This window comes from Leptosomus discolor, chromosome 12, assembly GCF_034619465.1.
Source record: "Leptosomus discolor isolate bLepDis1 chromosome 12, bLepDis1.hap2, whole genome shotgun sequence".
Classification (NCBI taxonomy): domain Eukaryota; kingdom Metazoa; phylum Chordata; class Aves; order Leptosomiformes; family Leptosomidae; genus Leptosomus; species Leptosomus discolor.
In genome coordinates this window covers 14054349-14080781 of record NC_141402.1, presented here as the reverse complement: position 1 = coordinate 14080781, position 26433 = coordinate 14054349, and the positions used below count along the sequence as shown (strand labels likewise).

Genomic DNA, 26433 nt, shown 5'->3' with positions numbered 1-26433 from the left:
CAGATAAGCAGCAGTTCAGCTTTTCCAGACATAGCACAATTCCTGTTTACAGCCTCTGGGCTAGACTTTTCAAAAGAAGGAGCTAGGTGTCTATTCTTGCAGGAAACCAGGTGTGTAAACAGTTCAATTAATATGCCAAGCAAACTGTGCTCTAATGCAGCAAAGAGGGCTAGTGGAGACAAGCCAAGAGTACAGGAGCCGAGGAAGGAAAATACTTTTAAAGAATATGCCTAATTAGAGATGGGCCAGGGCCAAAAGTCTGTATTTGAACACCTGGAATAGCCCTGGGGAGCAGAATTGTAACCTGAACCCAGATCCACATTTTGTAACTTGCTCCTCTCCCAAACGAACTAAAACCCAGCCCCAGACCCAACCACCATGGTCCGAGCTGCAGGTGTTCACCAGCCAAAGCCTGGAGATGTGGCTTTCTACTCTCAGCTGGCTTTTGGCCAAGCCGTTGTGCTCAGCTGCTGGTGCCCTCTGTTCCTCCCACCCCACACTGCCCAGTGCCCCACCATGGGCCCACTCTGCCCACTCAAGCGCTCGCTGCTGCTGCTTGGCAGCATGCCCCCGGCTCACTGCCGCCGGGTGGTTATGTCCATGTGGTGTCTGATGGCACGTCCCCATTTGCTTCAGCTGCTGCGACAGAGCCCTACTCTTCACTGCACCACCTTCTCTCTGCCCTCACAGGCTACAGCTGCAGCTCCTGGCCAAAGCAAGAAGCCTGCCCCAACACAAAGCCAAGTGGCTCTACTCACACCTGTAAGCCAAATATTTGACAGTGACCCTCAGTTTTGTGCCAAGGTCACAGAGTCAGGGCTTGTTTCAAAGGGCACAACCTCCATGGCAGGGAAAGTGCCTTTTGTGAGTCCTTGCAGAAGTGGCACACAGCCTTTTCTCCCTTACAGCTCCATTCTCTAGGACAGAAAACTAAACTTCACCCACACCTTACAGCCTCTTTTGAACGATGGTTTTCTTTATAGCAGAATTGCATTTGGTAAAGAAACTTCAGCTGCATCCCCATAAAACCACCCTGTCACAAGCACATCATGCATTTCAGACAGCTTGCAAGGCTGACTAAACATTTACTTTTGGATGGCTCATTTCCAAAGTCCAGAAATAGATCCTAGTCCACAATAAAAGAGTGCCCGGGTGTGCCATCAGATGGTTTCATTGCCCAGTTACAGCATGCCATTCGCATTCCTGCTCTTTCCCCCTCACTGGGCTGCTGTCTGGTGCTGAGCTCACTGCCACATCCCCCTTTCAGGACAGACCTGTAGATAGGTGAGGCCTTATCTCCTGGCTGAATTATTCCTGGTAGGTATTTGGCAGTCATTTTTGCATCATCTGACCTTGGGTCCTGTTAGGCTGAGGTAGGTGACTAACACACATGGCTCTTGATTGCTTTCCTTTTCCCAGTGGGCCACCAGCCTCCCACCAGCACAGAATGGGATGAATTGGCACAGCTGGAAAAGGGCAAATAGGATTTGCTCACACTGGATGCTGTAATAGCCAACGCAGTGTTTGCGTTTTGGAAACCTTTCAAACAATTTAGCTCCACTGCTATTCAGAGCAGCTTTGCACCATGGATGTACTTTTCTAGCTATTGCAAATTCTTCCCTGCCACAGCTAAACCTCCATCCCCAAGAAATAAAACAATTAAAAAATTATTTATACAACGACACAGGAGAAGCTTTATGAATCTTCCAAGGGCCAAGAGATTCTGTCTGAGAAGTGCTTGCCACACAGCACCCAGGCAAAATCTAAATGATGCAACTTTTGGTAGGGTGGACAGATTACAATCAGGCAATTACACATCCCAAACCGTGTAATCACATGCAACGAGAACATGCGTGGGTGTAGTGCGAAGCATGAGCCTGGTGTCACCAACCACAAGCTCCTCCAGTTACCCTAAAGGAGTTGTTCAACGAATGGTTTCAAAATTTCTTTTGTAAAGAAATAGGTCCATCTAGAAGTCTTTTTCTGCCATGAAAAGTAATTCCTGGAAGACTGGGAAACATCCAGGGCTATATTGGAAAACATCAGCCGGAAGGATCACTCCATCTGTCTCCTGTCCAACTGTGTCTGGACAGTTGGAAAGGGGAGGGAAGGAAACCCACCACACAATACAGATAATCTGTTAGACAGCTTTATATCAGGAAAGAGACTTTCTAAGCTTCTGTAGGAAGTAAGCTTAAACATCTGACTCATGAGCATCCTCAGCTTTAATAACCATTACTGTCTTTTGTCCCTCCTTTTTTTAAAGTCTGAGAAGAGCATTTAAGACTCTGGCCTCCTGTAAGCATTGCTCAGATGCTCCCCAGATGGCTTTTCCAAGGGGACTGCTAATTATTTGGCTTTTTAAAAGAAATGCCCTGCAGGAAACTTTTAGGTTTCTGGAGGTTTCCTTCCTTCCTCTACAAATTTCTTTACCTAGAGCTTGATTTAAAACCGAACTCAAAGGAAACACTTCCGATGACTTCAACATGTCTCAGATCACATACCCTGGGGTAAAAGAGAAATGAACCAAATCCCATAAAAATAAAAATGGTGCGGTTTTCAAAAGGATTCACAGTGAAGTTTTGTAAAGAAATAATTAGTCCAAAAGTTTCAGCCTAGAATATCACCAAATAAAGGAACATTTAGTGAGACTGAGAAAGTTAATACTACATACAGACCACAAAGGATTAGATGTATAATCCCCTCTCCACCAGGAAATTAAAATCAAAGCAACAATTGCTCTAATAACAAGTAAACAAGAAAACCTCAGATACTAAAAAATAATCAGTTTTCAGACCCTGAACTACCTTAAACTGACCAGATTTCCAAAAGTGCTAAATTCCTACCCTCTGAAAACCCATGTTAGACAACCCCAAGTGGAAGACTGAGAGAAAATCACAGTCATTTCTGGAAAGCCTGATCACTGTGCTTCTGCTTTAGAGGGCAGTTGGAGAGCAGAGCAGAGCCCCTTACGGGTTTGTCAAGCAAAGCAAATTATTCTAACGAACATATGTGGTCTGTGTCTCTCCCAGGCCAGCCAAGCCACCTCCCAAGCAACAGTTAATTACAATGAGACATGCTACTGCTCCAAAGCTGCTGCTTCATATCCCCAAACGGATATAAATAGGACACGTTGCCTTGTCTCCTGCAAATGCCCCCTGGGCAAACTGGAAGCGCTTCTGCATGTGCTATGGCACAGACCCACTGCTGGCACAACACGCTGTGCAACGCCCTGTGCACTGATAGACCCTCACCATAGTGTCCAGCCTCTCAGATCACATCATTAGCATCGCCCTCTTCTTGGATCACATCTCTGCTTGCTGGCATGCTTGAGGGCATTTGCTGCACCAGTTGGCACAGCACAGGGCTCAGCCCAGGTGGTTGAAAACTTGCAATCTGAATGCTATAGAGAACATTTCTGATGCTGGAAATACCTTCTCCTTGGCTGTGATAACCCATGGCTTGTCAGGTAAAAGCAACAAGCCCCAGCAAGCGCTGGGTTTAGCCTGGAGATGGCCATTCAGAAACTCTTTTGCCCTCTGGTTTCTTTCATTGCCTGAATGCCTCACATACCTTTGGCTCTCACTGGCTGGTGGAGTGGCTGTGAGCAGGGTTTCATAAAGAAACTTCAAGGAAACAAAAACCCTGGGTGGGGCTGTGGAAACTGGTGTAGTTCATCCAAAGGTCACACCCTTTTTATTTCTCTCTGAGCACCCCATCCGAGCAGCCTGGCCTTCACCCACAGCGAGACAGCACCCTGTGACAATATGGTGTTGCATTTCCCCATGCACCTGGCAGCCTCCTGCTTGTCCCATCAATCCAGCAGCAACGGCCAAGAGAAGCACCAAGGAGGGTTTAATACCCAATCCCAAACTCCTCCAAAAGGGATGCTTTTCCACCCCACCCTTTACAGCAGCTGTATTTCAGGCAGGAGGAAAACGGGAGAGCAGCAGCAGAGGATGCGCTGTCCCCTTTCTTCCCCCTGTGGCAAGTGAAGGTCCAGTTTGGAAATACTACTTCCTTCCTGCCCAAACCCCTTGATGCCCCAATCTTACTGCCCCAGATGACCCACTACATCTAAAAGTACTAAGCCTTTCTCCTGCAGAGCTTCATTCCTCAGCTCCCCAAGTCCTAACTCCTCCCAGTCCACCCTTCACATGCCAAATCCGCACGTTTCCGTTCATCCCGACCTTCCCTCCCTCCCTTGTCTGATAGTCCTTCCCACACAAGCACCCACATCCTTCCTGCCCCAACCTCACCACAAGGTTGGATTCATTCACCGAAGCAGATCAGAAAGAAATGTAAGCATGACCCTTTGAATCTAAAGGATTAGGAGATGTAAAGGAGAGAGCTGTCCATATGAACATGTGCAGGCATGAATGGAGGAAGGCTGTGCCACCCCACATTGCCCTCCAGGTCTCTCTGCTAGACCTTGCTGGGCTCAGCTCTGCAGCCCTGCACTTCAGCCCCCAACCCCTGGGACTCCCTCACCACTGTGCTCCATGGCTGGCTGAGCTTGGTTTTTCCTGCTGCTTTTCTGAAACAGCAGAAGGCTGATGCTTGCTTCTCACAATTAAAAAAAAGAAACAAGCCCCCAAAATGGGATGGTAGTTGGGATCACAAAGACTTTGACTGTCCAGGACACCAGGGGATGAAGAAGAGGATACATCCAGGAAAAACTGTATGCACTCCCCCAACGTAGCAGACATTTGTGTGAGCACACCTCATGGTAGTCTGCATCCCAAAGGCCGTATAACCTAAATAGCAATATTGTAAATGTATTGGGAGAGGAAAGGGAAAACCATCTCATTGCCCCATATTATGCATGAGGAACACCAGTGCAGAGGGTGGGATGACTTACTTGCATCACAGGAAAATCATGGCAGACCCAAATCCCAATTCAGGGACTTCACCATAGCCTATTCTGTGCTTTCTATTCTGTTAACAAAGAAAACAAAGTATTTCCCTGGATTTCGATCCCCAGGGATACTGCTGATTTGCTGCGCAGTCATGAAATATTCCAGGAGTGGGAAGAACAGATGAAGCTCCAGTCAGCCATGAGGAGACACTGCCTTATTGTGCAACCCGCATGGTGAGGGTCGTGTTCAGCCCTCCGACGCTGTCTCTGCTCCAGACGCAAAATACCTTGTGCCTTTCCATAAAATTCCAGGTTTTGGGATTTTTAAATTTTTTTTATTTATTTTTTTTTTTTAAAAAACCCCACACTTCTTACCTGGGACTGTTAAGAAGCTGACAAGAAAAATCAGCCACCACCTCAGTGCAACCCTGCAGGAACACAGCTAACAACGACCAGCCAGGGCACCATGCTGTGTAGAAACCCAGCACTTTCAGAGCATCAGCCAAGGGGAGCGGTGTTTAGCAGAAGGAACTTCACAAACACACGCTTTTGATTGTGATCTAGCCAACACGCACACAAAACAGGGTTTCGTTCATCCACCGCCCCCTCACTTTCTGACTCCAGGCATGGGGCAGCGAGGCAGGGCAGCCTCCCCCGGCGCACAGGCACGATGAAAGCTGGAGAAGGCAGTGGAGAAATCTCCTTAGCTCCCCCATAGGTATTTTTTTCCTCCCTTTATTTCCTGTCTGCCTGCTGGGGTAACTGCTGTCAACCCACAGAGAGACACCAGGCAAACCATGCCAGGAGTCCCTCTTCCTGTGGCTCTGGTGCAAGTCAGTTCCCAGCAGCTCCCAAACTTCAGCTCTCTAAGCAACACAAAGCAGCCACATGAGGAAGTTCTGGATACTCTCTCTTTTTTTTTTTTTTTTTTTTAAAATGCCTTTTCATCTTGGTTTCCCTAGGAAGAAGAAGCAGCTAACCCAAAAGGGCAGAAGGAAGGAGGGTGCTGTGGGGAAAGGGACATCCCCTGTGAGCTGCCACAGCCATGCTCACAGCCCCCTCACAAAATCCCTCCAGAAAGCTAAATGTGAATAAGGGTTTTGAAGGAAAATGGGGAGCTCCTGCCAAGGCTGAGGAAGGGGCTGCCAACAGGCACCCCATTAGCTCGACCCAAGCCCAGCCCTCCTCAGCGATACACCATATCCTTGAGGGCAGCCACAAGTCATGGGCTCTCCCTCCCATGAGTTGCTGGCTCCTGCCCTGAACCCCACTCTTCCTCCCTTGGGAAAGGGCCCCACCTATGGGTGAAGGACCAAAGAGGAGCTCTCAGCCCCATCATCATGCCTCCCTCCAGTGAAGTTCAGACCAGGGGCTGTAGGGAGAGCCAGATTTACTGAAGGTCTGCAAAGGGGGAACGAGGGCACCTTTGCAGTGTCTAAATCGAAAATTGGTTGCCTAGAATTGGTAGGTGGGGTAGAGGTTTGCAGGAAGGGTGGGCTGAGGATGAGCTTAGTGCAGACACGTCTGTCGCATGAAGGCAGCACAGACAGGGGTTAACTGCTCAGGACCTGCATCCTGGTGACTTCTGCTATGTTCACAATCCAGCATCAAAATCCAGGACTGTGACCACAGGCACAGCGTGCCTAGTGTTTTGGGACTCAGGTGTGAAGGAAGCAGAAACTTGCAAAGCAGACTGTTCCCTGAGCTGTTGCAGGCCTGCTTCACGAGGAGGTAAATGGTGCTGTAGAAGTGCCTTTGCCTCTCCATCAACCACACTGAGGCTGAAAAGCAAATTTTAGGTGCAGCTGCCTCTACTGTAGATGTCCAAGATCAGATGAACTTCACTCAAAGTGCACTGAGGCATTTCTCAGGTTCAAGAATAGGTTAAACAAGTCACCAGAACTAGAAAGCTCTGGTGCTAGGAACAGAGGAGAGAAGTGCCCTAGACCTGAACTCTGAACCAACAAGTTGTGGAGAGAGGATGTGCATGATCCTCTATCCAGACCCAGTTGACGTAGACACTACAACCTTTGGGACCATGGCTTCCAAAATTGTTGTCACACAGAGTAAATGAATAAAGAATCTCTGGATCTTGTTTTATTTTTCACAGAGGGCCACAACTGAGGTCCTCTGCACCTTCCTCAAACCATCAGTTCCTTGACACAAAGGCCATTCGCTATTCTCTCCCCATCTCTACCATGACCCCTCTCATGGTGACAGACCACGTTGCAGCTCATGGATGACTTGCTGGCAGGCAGATACCACCTCCCTCTGTCCAAAGTCCCTTGATACAAAGGACAAAGCAACGCTTGTACAAGCATCACTGATCCATGCTCCTTGGCTGACCGACATCATCCCAGGCAGAGAAATACCACAGTTTCTACTGGAAGTGAACGGGGGCAGCTCTCAGCAGCAAATGCCCTGCTTTGTCCTGAAATGGAGCGCAACCCTCTCACCCTTTGCCTTGTTCCCACCCGCCTTCCCAGCTCCCAACTTTCAGCCCTTTTAACACCCACAGTTTTTCCACTCTGCTGCAAAGCAATGAGAAATTCCCTGCCAGAGGACATTGTCCAAATGGGTTATTGAAAAGAAATGCAACTCCCTACTCCAGGCGAACAAGCTCCTTCTTTTCCCCTTAAGGAAGAAGGATAATAGCACAACTGGGAAAAAAAAAAACCTACCCCCAAAGCCTGCTGTAGTAATATTAAATAAGAAACCAAAGGGGTTTGGCCAGGAAAATCCCAAGTTCAAAAGAATAATTGCTCCGAGAGATTTAAGCCTACAGCTGAGTCACTAAAATGAAGAAACCTCTCCTTGTCCATAGAAAGCAAACAAGTCTTGGGTCATGCAGCAAAGCTTCTGTATGTCCTTGTTAGAAAGAAAGAAGAAAGAAGCCAAATGCAATTAATCATAGTCCCAGAAGAAAGGATGAAATCTCTGTAATTAGCTACCTAGGCTCATCTTTCCACTTTTGAAGACTAATCCAACATTTTTCTTTCACCCTTCACCCACAGTGCTGCCACAAAAGTCTGCTAGAAATACCAAATCACTTCTTTCCTGGGGTACACACTCACCTGCAGCCTGTGGTCCCCTAACAGCTTCGCAGTAAGTGTACAGGGAGGTGGGAACATTTGCAGAGAGCAAACAGAGCTCCTCTTCTTAGACACCTTTCGTGGATGAGCTGACATGGAGTTTGCAGACTTTCAAGAACCTAGAAACCTCAGCTGAACTACAGGAGTTATTTTCAAGCTAGGTATTTTATCTCCACAATCCTGATGCAACTGATCAAGGACCAGAAAACACCAATTAAAAAAAAAAAAAGGCATGCAAACATGAAAACACTTTCCAAATGGTTAAGATTACAACTGCTGGTGTTAATAAATTGGCTTATAACTCATCCTCAGGTGGTGTAAATTTGCCTATCATCCTGCCCATAGAAAGCACATTCTTCACAGCTGTACACACTGGTTGTACAGGTGTGAGTGGACAAGTCAATATATCAAGAACAAGGTCTCCAGCAATTAAATTCAGCAAGGCAAAGCCAGCTGGTGAGCAGCTCCTTTAATTGCAAAAGGCAAAGCCAAGTTCCACAGATGAAATATGTCCAGGTGTGACTAAAAGTCACAATTGCTTTGCTACAGCTTCATTCAAAGTTTTGGAAAACATGGGGGAAAAGTGGTGTACTTTAGAGAGAGGAAGAGGAAGGGCTCGAGGTGGTGGCTACAGCTTAGGAGTGAAGGTCAGGATCTGACATCCAAAAAATCCTATGCAAATCAGAACAAGCCATTCAACTTCCCTGGGGCTCCCTTAATAAAAATGGGTTGACAAATATTATTCCAACAATGAAAACAACAGACTAGCTCTTTAGGTCAAGTACATCAATGGTGAATACAATACAGTGGAATAACACCAAAATGACATCAGCTGAGAAACAGACTGATTTCTACCCTCTCTCTTGTATACAAACCACTGCTAACATATGAATAATGCTGTCAACAAAGATGGGGAATGCTGGCCAGCTTTGTGGTGAGAGAGAATGAAGAATGCAGAGTGGACAGAAATCTCCAGCTTTGCTCTTTCATGACACAGCAGAAATGCTTGTTTTCAAAGGAAGGAGATTGGGTCATTCTTCTATGAAAAAAAAAAAGGAAGTGATTACACAGCTGGAGCCTTCCCGTACAAATGTGGCAAACAGGGAAGGATTGATTAACAGGCAATCTGTGGGATACATCAACAGGGTCAAGGAGCCTCGGATACATCCATGCTGTGACACCCACTCCTTTCCCTCCAGGTCAGTGCTGCAGACACAGCCAGAGGTGCTGGGGACGCTGCGGGGGCTGCTTCATCACACAGAGCTGTCTTCATCTGCTTACAGAGCTCAATTCCCACTCACCACCAATATCAGCCAAAACACTAAAAGTCAGTAGCTTGCTCCTCTAACCTTTGCACAGAAATCTAGCAGAGGAGCTAAGCATGGTGTCAAAGCAAAGGTGGGGTCTGGCTGCAGCAAAGGTTGCTACCAAACACCCAGAGTGGCCTTCTCAGCCTGGAGCTGCTGTTGATAAAATCGAACCAACCCTCCGCACATCTGGGTGGTCAGAAGGGTTCTGCCAGCACACGGGAGTTTGTCCCTTGTTAACGGGAATTCCTGCCATCCTTCCAGGGGGATGCACAGATGCTCATGGAGAAACCCAAATGCTGCCGGCAGACAGGCTGCTTTCCCCAGTCCTGCTACGGGACGGAAGAGCAGCCCCAGAACCACCGCGGTGGGATGCTCCGGCAGCCAGGCATGAACTGCGAGCCGAAGCTGCCCTCCGCTGGATGCAAGGGAAACAACCCCCTGCGGTGGGAAAGTCAAAAGCTATGCCGTTTTTCCGGCGCAGGTCCCTTACTTTCCCATAATTACAGGCAATATTCACCGTTCTCAGTGTTCTGCTGCAGGCACAAAACGTTACGGGCCAGCAGCTTTTAAAATAAGCAGCAACCTGGGGAGCCTGGAAGCCTCCTGTTGTCTGACAGCACCGAGCCCCGACATCCAAAAGCTGGACTGCATTCAAGTGTCTAACTGATTCTCTCCCACTGCTGATTTTTCTATAAACCGGCGACTGATGCACAAGCTGGAAAGTGAAACCCCATGAATTTTTGGTAGATAACAATGCTACTTTAATTTTGATGATTAAATATGGGCGTACAATCAAAGATTAAGCTGAGAACCGAGGTAACCTTTACTTGCAGGCAGTTAACACACACAAGGGATACAATCACTGTATTTGATTAAAAATAATACATATTAACACCCCACTCAACCATCAACATCTATAAATACTTTAAAATCCTGAGTTAGTTAATATTATTTGAGCAACCTGGTCTAGTGGGAGTTGGAACTAGGTGATAACATTCTATGATGATTCTATGATTAGGTACCTCCCAATTTTATGTACCCATATAACAACTACAAGATGAATCCTCCTTGCCAGCCTTGTGTCAGTTGGCCAACACAGAACAGGCACTATCTACAAAAGAATTAAGGAAAAGCTTTTCAGATTTCAAGCAAGAATACTCCCGAGATTGTCTGCAGCAATTAATTTGGCCCAACATTGCCAAGGTATGCCAGCAAACAGAGTTTGCAGAGGCTACTCCCTAAGGCAGCGAGGTTAAAGTCTTCTACTCAATTAACCTTTGCAAAGATTTGAGACGCAAAGTAGAATCACTGCAGCACCTGAATGCATGTGGACTTACAACAGGGTTCAGAGAGCAATGCACGATGCCTAACACTGTAACCGAGCGTGCCCCATGCAAAATGCTCAGGTGATGTACCCCCACGTACAGCCCACAGTGCTTATGGCATTAGGACAAAGATCATGAAGGAAATCAATGACATTTGACTTAGTTGCCTGAAGTTCATGAAAATTGATTTTTAATGAGCTAGTGTTGCTGAAAAAAATGAGGGAGGTGGGACCCAGGTGGGTAAGGCAGCCCTGGGTGGCTGTGCTGCTGCAGGCAGCACAGCGTGGGGGCGGGGTGGGCAGGCCTGTGGGGACACCTCAAGGACACGGATACTTGCCAGCCACACTGACCCCTTCCAGGACAAACCCAATTGCTGAAAGCCAGAGCTTCCCCTAATGATCTTTATCCTCTCTCCTACGCTGTAGAGCAGGTCTAATGCTCACAAAGGTTGAAAAAAAAAAGTTATTTCCATGCTAACCTGAATCTGCAGAAGCAAGTGTCCGTAATAAAAAGAAGTAGAGCAAAATAAACACTCAAAAGTTCACAAGGGATTTTCTTCCCCAACATAGAAATGCTGGGGAATCTTCCAGGAAGATCATAGCCACATGCACTTCCCTGTCTACAAATTTCTCTGACACACCACACCTTTTGAGCTTCCTTTACTAACAATGAACAGGGACTGATGAGTAAAATCAGGCATTTCTTTCCTATTGCAGCACATAAGAGAAGGTGTCAGCCCGCTACAATGCGCCAGGCTGTGGAAAGCAAACATGGAAGTGGCAGACACATGCTTCATCTTGCTGTGACCGGGCTAGACCTCCTCGCTCTTTTCCCCCACTGTCCCAAGCTTGCTTTCCCATTTCCCAAGGTCTTGCTCCATATTGAGCATCCCCCAAGCACACCCATTTCCCCACAAGTTTCACACTGCTCCCAATTTCCATTTCTTGGTTGTACAACACCATTCCTTAAAAGCAGGCTATGCAATGCATGCTGCTTTTCAGCACAATCAGCTCCAAAAAGAAGACAACAGACAGACTCCATTTCTTACTTTAACTTGTTTTTAAAACAATTTAAGTAGACAGAAGATGAGATTTTCAGCAAGGTCTCCTTAAAAACAGCAGGAGTACTTCTTTGTAGCAGCACGGAAAGAAAAATTTGGAGTTCTAGTACAATCCTCTACTGCCACCAGCAGTAAGATCTCATCAAAAGCTGGTGGGGAAGCAAAGTACCCCTTAGCAGCTCTCCCAATGGTTGCAAAAAGGCCAACACTGAACAAGTGGGTCACTCACCCAAATTTGGTGGAGAGGACACCTCCCAGGGCAGAGCCAACGATGATGCCTATTCCAAAGCAAAGACCCAGCTTCCCCAAAGCATCAGCACGTTGGGAAGGAGTAGTCAGGTCTGTAATAACCTTCTGAGCACCTGCACAGGAAAAAAAAAAAAAAATCCCTTGACAGAAGCTTGCTACAGGGTCTGAGCAGTGGGTATACAAATTTTTAGACCACAGAAATAGCACCTGCTACAAAATGGTCCTTGAAACCCCAGGGCAAATGCTCGTGCACACCGCTGAGTGGAATTGGTTCAGCCCATTAGTCATAGGAAACAAAAACACTCAAACCACTCAAACCACTTCACAAGTGGCAAGAAGAGGCTTAACACCGTATCAACGAGTCCTCTTGCATGAGTAACATGGATTTCTAGTAGCTAAAGGTTGTTTATGGGTTTTACTAGAAACATCTAGGAAAGGTCAATTAAAGCAGAACAACTTGGTGGGTAATGGAAGGTATTTTTGTAATCATGTTTCATTTTGATCAATACATCCATTTTATCAGGAGAAAGGAAAAAGCTCTCCTATAAAATACCCTGGTTGCAAGAAGGCAGCTGAGAAGTTTAGGATAGCACTGCTGCCAGTAAGTGATTGTCACCCATGTCTGGATGGTGAAGTCCAAGCAATTTGCTCAAGATCATACAGGAGGATGGACCTGGGACTACAGGCTATTAGTCCTGCTTTCCATAACCAATACACCTGCTGCTTTGTGTTCTCACCATTTCACCCCTGATGACCATCAAATGTTCTTGCCCTCCTTCATGCTGGTCAGCCTGTTGACTTCCAGCAACGTGAGCAAGAAGAGAGAAATCAGGCAATAAAAGAAATTTGGAAAGCCACTCAGCCCTGACTGACCTTACCTGGTAGCCCATGCATGAACACTGTTGGCAGCCTGGAGAGGAAGAGGAGGGGGATGCTGGTAGAGATGGATGTGAGCAGGAAGAAGGCACTTCCAGACGCACAGGAGAGAATTAAAGCTGCTCGGGTGCCAAACTGATCTGCAAACCTGGTGTAGAAATGGCATAAGGTTGTCAGATGTGGGACCATGCAGGTTGTTGCAAGCATGATGCACCCTGATGAAGGGAGTTGCATGGCCATCTCACTCTCATTTACCCACCACGGGAAGTACTGATCAGATTCTCAGAAGCACTCAGTTCCCAAAAAAAGACTAGATATTCAGAGGAGCTCAGCTCAACGGATCTGAGCACTGGGCAACTTCTCTTTGCTGACTACCAGCAATACAAAACTTTGCCTGGCAAAAAAACTCCAAAATAAGCCCCCTCAAAACTGGAAGCCTTGTCTGGAGGAGAAGCACAAGGACCAGTGCTGAAGGACCAGCTGCCCACCTGGGAACGCAGGCACAGACACTTTGGTGTAACAAGGGAATTGGCCAGCAACTGCCACAGCCCATTTCTAGATCCCTCGTAAGCAGAAGATAATACATGCTTGCTCAAGTCTCCTCCCCTGGCATTCCAATGAATAAATGTGGCTTATGTCAGAGCTGCTAAAGACCAGCCACAGGCAGAGGCAGTTACAGCAGTTCAGTAACTCATTCAATATTATCACTTCAGAGCACATAGCACCCTCAAATTTTACTTTGTGACTCAGAGTTGGTTCAGAGTAGGGAATCAAGCCAGCCAAATTTTCAGTTCAGGTTCAATGGCAATTGAAGTTATTCCCATTTATTTCCAGAAGTTGTTCAAAGCAACATTTCTCATTCAGCCTCACTTAAAGAAAACAAATAGGTAGTTTTCTATTTAGGTTCAATAAAGACTTCACAATAGCAACTAAAATATGCTTCTATTTGAGGGGAAAAAAATCAAGCCAGCCAGATCAGGTTTTGGTTTGGGTTTTATTCAGCTCCAAGATATTTGTAAAGCTAAGTTGAACAAAGTCCAAGAGTACCACAGAAAGGGTTCTGAACAACCGGGACTAAGACAACCATAAAACAGGCCTTTTCTCTCCAATTCCTCCTTCCTTCATTTTATTGAATTTGTGTATTACAGTTAAAAGATGAACGTTACATTGCATAGCAATTAATTGTACTTACACTAAAAGAAACAACCCTGCCAAAAATGCCAAGACTGCTCTACAAACAAAGCTAAGCATAAGTAATTAAAGGGTTTTATGTTGAGGAAGAGGTACAGGTCAAACCTTCGCTGTTTACATGAAAGCCAGGGAAGTTTATATTAGCTGTTTGTAACCACAGTTCACTACATAGTCCAGGGCTTTTCTGGTGTAAATTCAGTGCTTCATCTTCTCATGGCTATTCAGGAGCATCAAGCAAGAACAACAAAAACTGACCTAAGCTACACATTTTTGTCTCTCTTAATCCCCTCCTTCCAATTTTCTCTCTATCTGCCTCTACACTGAGGTCAAAGCAGCCTTACCTCTAGGAAAATCTTTTTTTCTCAAACCTACATTGCAAATTTTGGCTTCAATCTGGCAATATATACCTTCAGTCCCATCTACACCAGTGAGTCTAGACCCAGACAGATTCTGCTGTTTTCCTTCCCTTCAGCATCTCTTCTGGACATTAGTGAATGACACAGAGCAGAAAACCAGATTTCAGATGGCACCAGATCCAGAAAAAAATATTACTCTAGTTTTGTGTATTAATAGAAAAAGCATTCAAATTGGGCCCTTTGCACCACCTCTGTCCTCAGAATGCATTTTCTTCCAAGCTGCACTGGAGAATTTAATGCTATTAATTTTAAGATATGTACTATGGTATTGTCCAAGGGCTTTTAGAGATCAGAACCTTGAAGCACTACACACCATGTACCGCAGGATCCTGTAGAGCTCACAATCTACATCAACCAGAACGGTAAATCCCATGCAGCAAAACCAAGGCACACACCAGCTCCGATTCCCTTTATTACTTTGTTGATGAGTAGCAGGACTGAGAAAAGCTAGATTTTCTCAGCCTCATTTTAGTTTCCTATCAGCAGATTACACTGCTCTTTCAAATCTTTTCTGTTTTTTGGGAACGCATTCCTCCACCACTCAAATGTCTTTGTGCCATTTGCATTTCATTAGGAGCAGGAGCATGTGTCCCATGGGGCAGAGAGGCAGAAAACCTAAGTCTTTTCCACCTTTTCCTTATTTTGATACATAAGCTTATAGATGCATCAGTTCTTAAAGATTCATGCAAATCTAGCTTGGTATTAAACACTGATGTAGATACAGTGAGATTCAGCTGTCGAAATAACATGACCCTCAGTTATTTTCATTGACAGCTCTACTTAACATCAATAAATACCTTCTTTTTTTTAGGTTTCCCAGTCACAAGACATTTCTAAGGTTACATATGGCTATAAAACAGCTATTAAGCCGTTAGGACCTGGGCTCTGAGGACTCTGACGATTTAAGCCTGTTCCCAGTATATTGTTACACTTAAATGTGTGTCATTAAAACACAGCTAAGTTAATATAAAGGCTGCTTCTATGTTGCAGTATTTCTAATTATAGTATTTATTTTCCCCTTGCCCATTTATGAAATCTTCAAACATTTCAACAGGACCATGAACCAGGACTAAATGCTTTTTTATTAAAGTATAAAAATGTATGGCCTTTTTCAGCTATGAAAAGGGTCATGAGAATTGTTCTCACTTACCTTCCAAAAATGGGACCTCCCACAAGCTGGAGGACACCAAAGGTTGTCTGGAGGTAGCCAAACCCCACTGAATCCAAACCTAGGCTCTTTGCCAAGTACTAAAAAGGTGGGGGAAAAAAAAACCCAACAGGTCAGGGAAATGAAGTATGTTATACTTCTGAATAAAGAGCTTAATGTCTGTGTGCAGAGAGGACTGCAGCTCCAAACAAGCATTTCCTTCAGTTCCCCATACCTACAGATGAAATCTTCTTTGGGTCAGACACAGGCTGCTTAATAAAGACCAAAAGTCTCCATCCCACACCATCCACTAATGAAGATCAGGGGGATGTGATCAAAACCATCAATTTTGCACCAGGTGACAAATCTGAATCACCTTCTATCTCTGCAGTCCAACACAACAGAACACATCCAGCTACTGCTAAGGGGGATGACTTATATTTTAAGTAGCCTTCTTGACTCCAGACCCTGCACCTGGGGTAGCCCAAGCACCACTCAGGAGATGACTGTGATAAGGTCTTGGAGCTGTTGTCTAACACAGTAAGCTAGAATCAATGCAAGCATACCATGAGCAAAATATGGCCTTTATTTATAATCTGAATGGTATACCCATAACCTGAGCTTGAAAAAAAACATAGATGCATGACTTGAAGAGCCACAATCCTTTGGGATTTTTTATTTTAAAATTGTATGCTCAAGGGACAGCTATTTCTGATTGATGTTTTTGGTTTGTGCCATCTGCTAAAAGTTGTTTAAAACTCTCAGCAGATGTGGAGGTGCCCCAACCTTGCCCACTTCCCTGGTACATGCTCTGCACCCACGTCCCAAACCCCACTGTCACTGATCAGTGATCGACTACCCCAGTCTCCCATAAATAAACTCTCTCTTAGCCTACAGGCTCAGGGCACTGCAGGCTTAGTGCCAGCAGGAGGGAGCAGTTTGCCTCTGGAGGCATAAAACCAGGGGGGAGATCTCCCAGAAGGTATGGGCTTACCAGAGACAGGGGTGGACAGGCACATCATAGATCCATGAGCTCACAAGAGCAGGAAAGCTGCCCAGCGGAAAAGGATCTGGGGGTGCTGGTTGACAGTCAGCTGAACATGAGCCAGTAAGTGTGCCCAGGTGGCCCAGAAGGCCAACAGCATCCTGGCCTGTATCAGGAATAGCGTGGCCAGCAGGAGCAGGGAAGCAATGGTGAGGCTGTACCTTGAACACTGTGTGCAGCTTTTGCCCCCTCACTGCAAGAAGGACATTGAGATGCTGGAGCGGGTCCAGAGAAGGGCAACGAAGCTGGTGAAGGGTCTGGAGCCCACGTCCTGTGAGGACTGGCTGAGGGAACTGGAGTGGTTTAGCCTGGAGAAGAGGAGGCTGAGGGGAGACCTTATGGCTCTCTACAACTGCCTGAAAGGAGGGTGTAGCGAGGCGGGGGTTGGTCTCCTCTCCCAAGTAACAAGCAACAGGACAAGAGGAAATTGCCTTGAGTTGCACCAGGGAAGGTTTAGATTGGACATGAGGAAAAAAAAAGTCTTCACCAAAAAATGTTGTCAAGCACTGGAACAGGCTGCCTGGGGAAGTGGTGGAGTCACCATCCCCGCAGGTATTTAAAAGATGTCTAGACATGTTTAGGGACATGGTTTAGCGGTGGACTTGGCAACATTAGGTTTATGGTTGGACTCAATGATCTTAAGGGTCTTTTCCAATCTAAATGATTCTATGAAACCAGACAGAGGAGGACAGTAAGTGAGAAGCAATGATTCCCACTCACAGCTAGTTTATTACACCCTCAGAAAAGCTCACCTCTAATCTCAGACCTCTGATTTCTGATGCCTGCTTGTTAGGTCACTCTCCCACTGCAAGCGAGAAGACACAAACTACATCAGCTTCACCTAATGACCATCAGGCCAGGAAAGGGCTCTAGGTGCTACTGCAGTATAAATAATAAACCAGCTTTTACTGCCTGGGCACACCCTAAACACCATCACAGCTTGCCTACTAGGTAGAAACACACACTTTCCTCTCTCCTGACTTCACTGGAAAACTACATAGCCTGGCATTGAAGGCAAGATGCACTGTGAAGCAGGACAACCCATACTCACGGGCATGACTCCCATCTGCATGAAGAGGAAGGTCAGCTCTAGGGTTGCAATCAGGTAGGCAACAAGGATCACTTGTCCCCTCTCAACCTCTCCTGGGCGGCTGCTCTCCCCCAGGGTCTTGCTCTTCATTCCCAAGGCTTCTTCCTTACCTCCAGAGTTGGCTTTTGCATTCATAGTGCTCATGGAATTACTTACTGCAAGCTGACGGGCTGAAAAATGACAAGAAGGTAAGGTGCAGAAGCTGTGTGTACAGTTCAAAGCTTACAGAGTGAAAGGTGCTGAGTCAATATGCCAGGGATTACTTTTTTTTTTTTTTTTTTCCCCTCCCCTTTGCTTACTTGCCAGGCAGGATCAAAGGTAACCAGGGATCTTGTTCTTCAGCCTTGTCTGAGGTGGGCTCATTGCTTCAAGCCCATCGCAACAAAGACCAGCTTGAGAGTCCCAGCAGGGTGAAAGTGGACATTGCCCCAAACAAGAGCACATGACAAACTCTTTAACTGTTTCACTTCCTTCACTTTTATTGCCTCTTGTGGCTCAGAAGAGATGACTGTTTTAATTCTTCATGAAAGCTACTCTGTTTTTAACTTTGGAGGTTGCAGGTGAAGCTTGCAGCAGAACAGCTATTTCCAAGTCCCCATGCTTCTTGCAGTAGATTTATACAGATCCTGGAACAAGCATAGGTCTTACGTGCAGTTAGAGTTACTCTTATCAACACCTCCAGCTGAGCTGTGTTCCCTCCTTCACCAGGTGCTGCAAATTTATAGAGACTGAGCTAGCAAAGGTTCACATGTGACTGCAGTCAGGCTACAAATTACCAGCCAATGCTAAACAATTAAAAAAAAAAAAATCCACACAAACCATGAGGCTGACTGCAAATTGTGGAATTAAATAAACAAGACTCATTTGTCCTTTGGGGGCTTTTGTTTGTTTGCTTGCTTGTTTACTTATGGTTTTATTTGTTTGTCTGCTTGCCTGCTTGCTTGGGGGTTTATTTGTTTATTTATTTATTTATTATTTGTTGAAGGCTGGAAGTCTGGTTAAGCATTATCTTTGTTTCAAAGAGAAAAAGAAAGCAGAGATCCCAATGCCTTGATTTTGTAGAATCACAGGATTTTTGGTAGAAAGGGACCTCAGGAGATCTCACCCACCCTCCTGCTTGAACACGTCAGCTCATCAGTGGCTTTTGCTAGACAAGCTTTGAAAATCCCCAAGAAATGAGATTTGCCTCCTCCTTGAGTATCTGGGAAAGAAGTTTTTCCTAATATCCAATCTAAATTTCTCAAGCTGTGGCCTGTGGCTGTTGTCCTTCATGGTATCAGCTGCCACTACCAAGAAGAGTCTGGCTGCATCATCTCTGGAGTTGCCCTTCAAGTAGTTGCAGGCTTCTATTAGATCACCCCAGCCTCCTCTTTGGCAGGTTGAACAAGCCAAATCCCCTCCACCTCTTTCAAAGGTGGTGTACTCTAGACCCCTGACCTGGTAGCCCTCCCCTGGTCCAACCCAGTTTGTCCACAACCTTCTTGAACTGGGAGGTGCAACACTGGATCAGCCTCATCAGCACCAAGCAAAGGGGAATAACAACTTCCCTGGACGTCCTAGCCATGCTTCTCCTCAAATGGCCTGTTATATGGTTTGCCAAACTCCTGATGAGTGCGCCTCATTGTCTCACACAGCATCACCATCACCCACGGTCTTCACACTAGGGTTGCTGTGTGTGCAGTCGGTCCCCAGCTGGCATTGATGCAGGTGGGTATTCTGCCACAGGCTTGGGGCAAATTGTCACCACTTTCAGCTTGTTGAAAACCTTGAGGTTTTGGTTGGTCCAGCTCTCACATTTCATGCAGACCCTCCAGCCTGAGGCTCTGTCATTGACCATGTCAGCCAGTCCTTTTAATTTAGTAACACCTACATTCAGAAACAGAGGCTTGACTCACTGTGAAGCTGACACAGACACACCAATACAGGGACACACACAGACGTTTGCTGGCTTGGATTCAGAGTGGTTGTCAGTGCTCCCAGATTTCCAGCCAAGCCCTGGGAGAGGGAACTGTAAGATCTCTGGGCACATCTTTCTATTCAACGCATGACGCTGCAAAGCCCTGGGATTTGGTGAGGGGCACCAGGCTTTACCTCCTGGCGAAGGAGGGGGAAGACCAAAGGTTTAATGTTTCACCAGGGCGGGTACCGTATCACTGAAGGCTGCACAGAAACAACCTTCTACAAACTCAGCCAGAGCATGAGTAAAAAAAAAAAAAGCACCTTTAAAGAACGACTTTCCTACAGCGATACCAGCACTCAAACAGACCCAACTCACAAAGCCCAGAAGTCATATTTGTTACCGAAGAAGGAAGATTACCCAGCATGTATCCCAATTTAGCAAAGAATCAGAGCTCAACATTTGGTTCATCTCAGCGTGAAACAATGGATTTGCCTGTACTTTGAATGTCCTGCAGCACAGCACCAACATCATCGCTCCCTGGTTTGTGCTGGACAGGCACAATGTACGAATTACCAGCATTGAATAGAAGAGTAAAATTAATGACAGAACTCTGTTTATAGAGGTTTCAAGACAACCAAAAAAGCAACTCATGCAAATACAATGTAAAACACTGCTTACAGGAAACGCTGCTGACTTGGACTTGAAAAGCACCAATATTTTGACTGGTGAGTTTGTCTCAGCAGCAACCGAAAACAGATCCCAGCAAGGCAACCGAGGGAAGCAATGACTTGCAGATGCAGCCACTCTCCACCAGATATGAGCCTCATCCTGCTGAGGGCCTGCAGTGCAGACAGCTAACCAGCCACACGGTCTCACTCAGATTTAGCTTCTTTTTACTGGCATTGACAAGGGAAACGAAGGAAAAAAAACCCTGGAGTGTAATTTTCAGGCTGTGGGGCAAAAGACATAGTTCTGAGAAGCAGGGACATACACTCAGTGCCTGGCATGGAGGTGATCATAGAGAACGAGCTACAATCACCAGACTTGGCTCCTCTACATCACTGGGTACATCACTGGATGCCTCTTGATGGCTCAGTGCCCAAGCCTGCTCCTTAGCATCCCAGATCAGACTGCGAGTAAGAAAGTGCCCTGGGCCCAACTTCTAGCAATAGTCTCTTCAGCCAGGACAAGGTAAAGGGAAGAGGGTAGCAGTGTTAAGCCACCCTTACAAGCCATGAGCCAAGCCATGTCCATGCTGCCCTAGCCCCAAGGACGTGGGGATGAGCTGTATTCTCCAAACCTGGCCAAGACATTGGCAGCCCTGAATCATCTCGGTGTCCTTGCACAAGGTCTTCTGAACAGGAATTTTACTTTCTTGACTTTCAGCACCTGGTTTTTAAACTCTTGTCCCATGAATCAGTTGATCTAGGGGCTAAATGAGGCAGCACAAGCACCGATGGAAAAACAGCCAGTGTGATCAACAAAAGGCAGATCCTCCTCCTCCCCTGAGTGAGAAGACTGAAAATGACTCCAGGAGACAAAGTATGATGGAGAATAACTCTGTTCCCAGCTATGCCCCACTGAGCATCACATTTGTAGCCATCCAGCTAGGGGCCGGTTCCTGTAGTGATACTGCACCTTCGATGACAGATGGCCTAGGGTGACATTGCTTTTTTATCTAAAGGCTCCTTCTGGCTCAGTTATAGACTACACCACAGGTAGCACTCAGTCATTGACAAGCCATCTTTAAAAAAAGAAAGATTAATTTGAAAACTGGGGAGGAATAGGTTACAAATAGAATATGAATCTTCTTGGGTAGGATAAATAAACTTTAAATGGACAGGTATTACAGGAAGAGTACAGTGAAAGCAAGCAATGAGATAAATGCCTTGTGATGAAACTGCAGATTAGGCCATTAGCTATGCATTAAGCCTTGACACTTATCCTCAACATTTTTGGAGTATTTATAGTTGCTGTCCCTGGTATATCTTTCCTGAGGCCTATTTATCTGGTGATCTCTGGAAAAACAGAGTGGGAAATCTGAGAACATCTTAAAAAAAAAAAATTATAAAGACTTACTGTTTATGTTACTTGGGCAGAAATCTTTTCTTAAATCACTGGAAATGGGAAGCAAGGCCAACATATGCATGGGGAGGGGAAATCCACTCATAGCAATACCAGCAGTTGAAAATGTTGGTTGAAAAAGGATAAATTGTGGGGAAATAAATCATGAATCCTTCTCTCAACTTGTACCTTTTTGCAGAGGAAGCTTAATATGATCTGTAGCAACACGAGGTACCGTGGGTGGGATTCACCTGTCTGCAGAGGGTCAAAACAAGCTTTACAGCCTCAAAAGAGCCTTGAAGAGGGATGGAAGTGCAGATGTGCTGCCCAGCAATGAAGGGCATCTCTCAGACCTCAAATGAATGTGATCTGGCAGGTGTCTTCAGCTATGCAGAAAAACAGTGGGATGAACCAAATCCTGCTCCAGTGCAGATCAGTCATAAATCCTTGCCCTTATGGGTATGCATCCATACTTACAGCAAGTGTGAGAGCTGGTTGGGAATGCCAGGGAAGGAATCTCTGCCTCTTGGGTCCAGCAAAGCTTTCATTTCTCCTTCCAAAGAGAAACTGCATTTCTATGGGCTGTGTGCTGGTGATGTTTCTTAAGCTCTGTAATATGAGAGAGGAAATGGAAGAAATACCTCAAAGCTATTTATTCCCCAATAGTAGGAATGCTGAATTGCCATAATGAGGGAAACTGCTCAACACCAGCCATGGTCGGTGTGAGCCATCGGATTCACAGGATCTGGCCTGGTCCTTCTCTTCTCCTGACCCTGACACTGAGGGAACCAGTTTCATTTGTAGCCTGGTGAAAGATTTATACAGTAAAGCAAATAAGAGCATAGACAGTCCAGTATTGCCAAAATTATGTCCCATGTTTGTTGACTGATTTATCCCTTTGTCTAACTGTGTTCACAAAAAAAAGCAGCTCACTAATGAATGGAAAAAGACTCCGCATGGCCAGCAAAAAAAAAGCCATGTTTAGTTTACAAAATAGCACAGTCTTCAGGGATTTTCATAAAAACTACAGAGACAGTCCAAATCGGCAATGAAATCAGATTCCCGGTGGCTGCTGAACTCTTTTGGCTCTTCCTATGTGTGTATTGAATTGCAAAAAGCAATTATTTATAATTTGTTTTTATAAAAATGCTGGTGTGCTTATTCTGCCTGGCAAATTATTTTGCGAAATGGAAAAGGCTATTGTTCATTCTTTTGGTAAAGTCTTTGTTCCTTAGCATATTCAACTGCAAATCACATTTCATCTGAAATATGGCTGGTTATTATTAACTTTTAATGGTAAATCCCCAAAGCTCCAGCTAATATCAAGGCTCTGTTTGGTGCCCTGCAAACACAAAAAGAGGTTGAGACACAGACAAGGGAAAAGAATTAGATCCTCCTTGTCTTGCAGTTGGGACCCTAACAGAGAGAGGGGTTTAATGAATTCCCTGAAATCACAGAGGAAGTCTGTGGAAGAGGCTGGAGTCAGGCTTGATCATCCTTTGGATGCCAGTCCTGTTGTTTAACCACAGGGCAGTTTCTCCTCTCTAATATTCTGGAAAAATTAAACCAAAAGAGAACATTTCTGAATGCTGGAATTTGACAACTAAATATGCATATGGGGCAGAGACTGTCAATTGTAAAAGAGTTTTGGAAAAATCCCATGGCCTGAATTCAGGAGAGTTACACCAAGAATAACACAACCAAATAGGAAGAAAAAGCTCAGTTCTTTGTACCCACCCAAGCTCATCAGCTCCAGGAGGACCTCACCGGGGCAGAAGCCTCTCGTGCCTGCTCACATCGAGTAGCACCTTGCTTAGGATGATTTCAGCTCAGCCAGAGGACTCACCTCCGGAGTCATCTCCCAGGTGCTGCCATGGCTGTGGCCCACGTTTACCCCAAAATCTCTCCTGAGCAAACAGAAACCCCTTAATTTTCAATGAGCTGCTGCTATATGGCGGAGAAGGGCTTCTGGGCTGCCCAGAGAGCAGCTGCCAACCTTCTCCTTCAATTGAAGACATCAAAAGACAGCGAATGCCACCAGCCTCTACTGGTCCGCTATGCTAGGACATTGAAGAATCAGCAAGAAAAGAAATGACTCTTGCCTTAGTGAAAGACTAGGTCTGCTGCGTGAGCTCTCTCCTGGGCAAAGGATGATCTCCCCCAGACTTGCCATTCTTCTTCCTAATGCTCAAGCCATACTTGCTTCAAACAAGTGTGACACAGCCATCTATGTAGGAAACTGTGATTAGAGTGGTTATACCATCGGCTGCTAAGCAGGGTCCAGGCAAAACTGCACACGCTAATAAGCGATGGTGACAGCCCAGAAGCGTTGGATACTTCTGCCGCCTCTGTGGTTGTGTCTTCAGCTTACTGGCATGTTGGCGTGACCGACCTTCAGACAACTCACTGCTGGATAATGGATGAAGCCCTGGGCTCCAAGATACACACAGTGTGTTGGAAGTCCAAGGTTTATAGCCAAAGAATATGCTAGATGTGACAAAAACAGATACACACACAAACAAAGCCTCATACTTAGCCTGCAATATGCAATATTTCATTCAGCTGGTATTATACAGCCACCTTCTGGAATTGCAGCAATGTCTGGAATGCAAAAGCTGTTTATCATTTAAATAACATTTAAGCCATTATAATTTATATGAGAATTGTAACTGATTGGGACTGTATGGAGCTTCTTGTTGTGGTTTGCTGTAGGAATGCTGCAGATTTCCTCTGCACACATTACATTCTGCACACAATGGGAGCCCCAGACATTTTCAGCTAGTCTTGAGTCTCCTGCATTTACCAAAACATTTTCCTGTGTCAGAATCAAACAATTGCCTGATTTATAACTCGAGCATTCAGGAGACCACCAGCAACACAATGTAACAAGAATCTCTCTATTGGTTAGCCTTCTGACAAAGCTATACCAGCACAAACAAAATATGGATGTGTAGTTAGTGTTTCAGCTAATCTGTATTTTTGCATAAAGAAATTATAGAAGGGCAAAGCATGTGTCTGTAAAACCCTGCACATCTCAGATACAGCTTCCCTATAGAGAGGAGGGTCTGTGTTACATCCTCAGACAAATCATTACCTGCTCAGGACCAGGGGAGACATGTCCCCTCCCAGCCTTGCTCTATTTGGCTGGCTGGTTTCTCCACATAGACTCAGGACCTGTGTGGAGCCAACAGGAGATGTGGAGGAAAGGGGACAGCTGCCCCCCAGCTGGCTCCATCTGCTACATGGGTGGGGGACAACCCAAGGTTCTTATTTTTCTCCCTCTAAGCAAATACCTAGTTTCAGCTGAAAGCCCAAATGGGACTTGTAAAGTCAGAGCAAACCCCCAAGTTCACACTGTTGCAAGTTGGAGCAGAGCATGCGCTTCTGCTTGTCATCCAACTCACCCAGGAAAAACTAAGATTTTAAAGCTCTAGAAGACACCAGACCTTGGAGGTATACGCTCAGCCAGCCGAGTCTGCATCCCCCACAGGCTGTGGCCAGGTCTCCTTGGGGAGAACAATCACAATCTTGATTTTAGTTAGGAATGCAAGAGGGCTAACTGTCCCAAGACTGCTCGGTTTTCGTTCAAGCCACCAGAAGGCTTTGGAGACCTTTCACTGCTTCCTCCTGGCCTTTCCATCCGCCCTCCAGTTAAATTCGCTTGAGACAAAATGAAATCAAACCTCCTTTGCTGGAGGTGGAATTTCCTCATGGGTTCCTCAGTGCTGAGGTTGTAGGAGGGACACACTAATGGCTTTTGAGCGGGATACCAGGAAACTTCATAGCGGTTTAGGTATTTTCAAGGTAGTTCAGTTAAAGCAATGTTGAACACTGAACACAACAAAAGCATGGACAGATAGTTAAAGAGGTGGAAAAGTTTAGAAGACACATCCCTACAGTCAATCTACTCTATCATATGAATAAGGCCCACTTCAAATATATCTAAAACTTCACTGTGGAGAGGCCAGCATAGTACCATTCGCTTCTCATCTTTCCAGTTCAATCTCTATAGGCATGGCATTTCTTCAGAGCAAAGGATAAGAATGCATTCCTAACAAGTTGCAGGTACATCTGACACACAAAAAACCCCAAACCTGCTCAACTGTGTCTTTAAAGCATTATCTTGAAAGCTCAGAGCTTACAATAATTCTTCAGAATTATTTTGGAACAACACCAGGAGCTATGAACAAAATTTGGTGCTCTGTAAAGAATCAGAGCAAACTTTGCACACTGTTAGTATCCAACCCTGGTGACAGGAATAATTTAAAATAGGACATGAATGGCACACAGAAATTTTCCTAAGAGAAAATCCCTAAGATCTTTAAAAACGACTGTAAAACCATTTTTAAAGCTTGCCCCCAAGATGATCGCAGGCTCACAACCCCCCTAATTTTTTGTCATTGAGCAAAGGTATAAGCATTTGCCACGGACTTGCCACCAGAGAAGAAGAGAGACCCAGACCCTTTGGCAAGCAGCGGCAAAAGCATTTATGCCCTGGAAAGAGCACATAGAGAAATTTAGTACTTCCAAACAAGGACAAGAGTTTGCCAGGCTCAGCTCTTGCTGGCTGCTACCCATGGGAGGAGGGCTACATGATGGCTGTGACCAGGATGCACTAAACATTTTCTGTTGCAATATTTGGGTTTGAGGCTTTTTGCTTTGATATTGCTCCCTAATTCTAAGCCATTCCTAAGGCCAAATGGAAGGTTGGCATAAAACAGCAATGCCTGCACAGTCTTGAGCTGGACTTGCCACTGTCAGTACCATTTGGCATTCGTTAATCTTTTCACACTCTGGAGAGGGTGGAAAT

General features: G+C 45.6%; 1 protein-coding gene across 1 annotated transcript in view; it reads right to left on the bottom strand.

The window, feature by feature from the left end:
* Positions 1 to 17803, bottom strand: part of SLC67A1 (solute carrier family 67 member 1) — a 61599-nt gene extending 43796 nt beyond the window's left edge. Inside the window, exons 1-4 of the mRNA XM_009950484.2 lie at positions 17621 to 17803; positions 15528 to 15625; positions 12773 to 12918; positions 11875 to 12007 (exon numbers count right to left, since the gene is read on the bottom strand). Of these exons, the coding sequence (XP_009948786.2) occupies positions 11875 to 12007; positions 12773 to 12918; positions 15528 to 15625; positions 17621 to 17803 (560 nt within the window). The remainder of the gene's footprint in view (positions 1 to 11874; positions 12008 to 12772; positions 12919 to 15527; positions 15626 to 17620) is intronic.
* Between the last annotated feature and the right edge of the window lie 8630 nt (positions 17804 to 26433).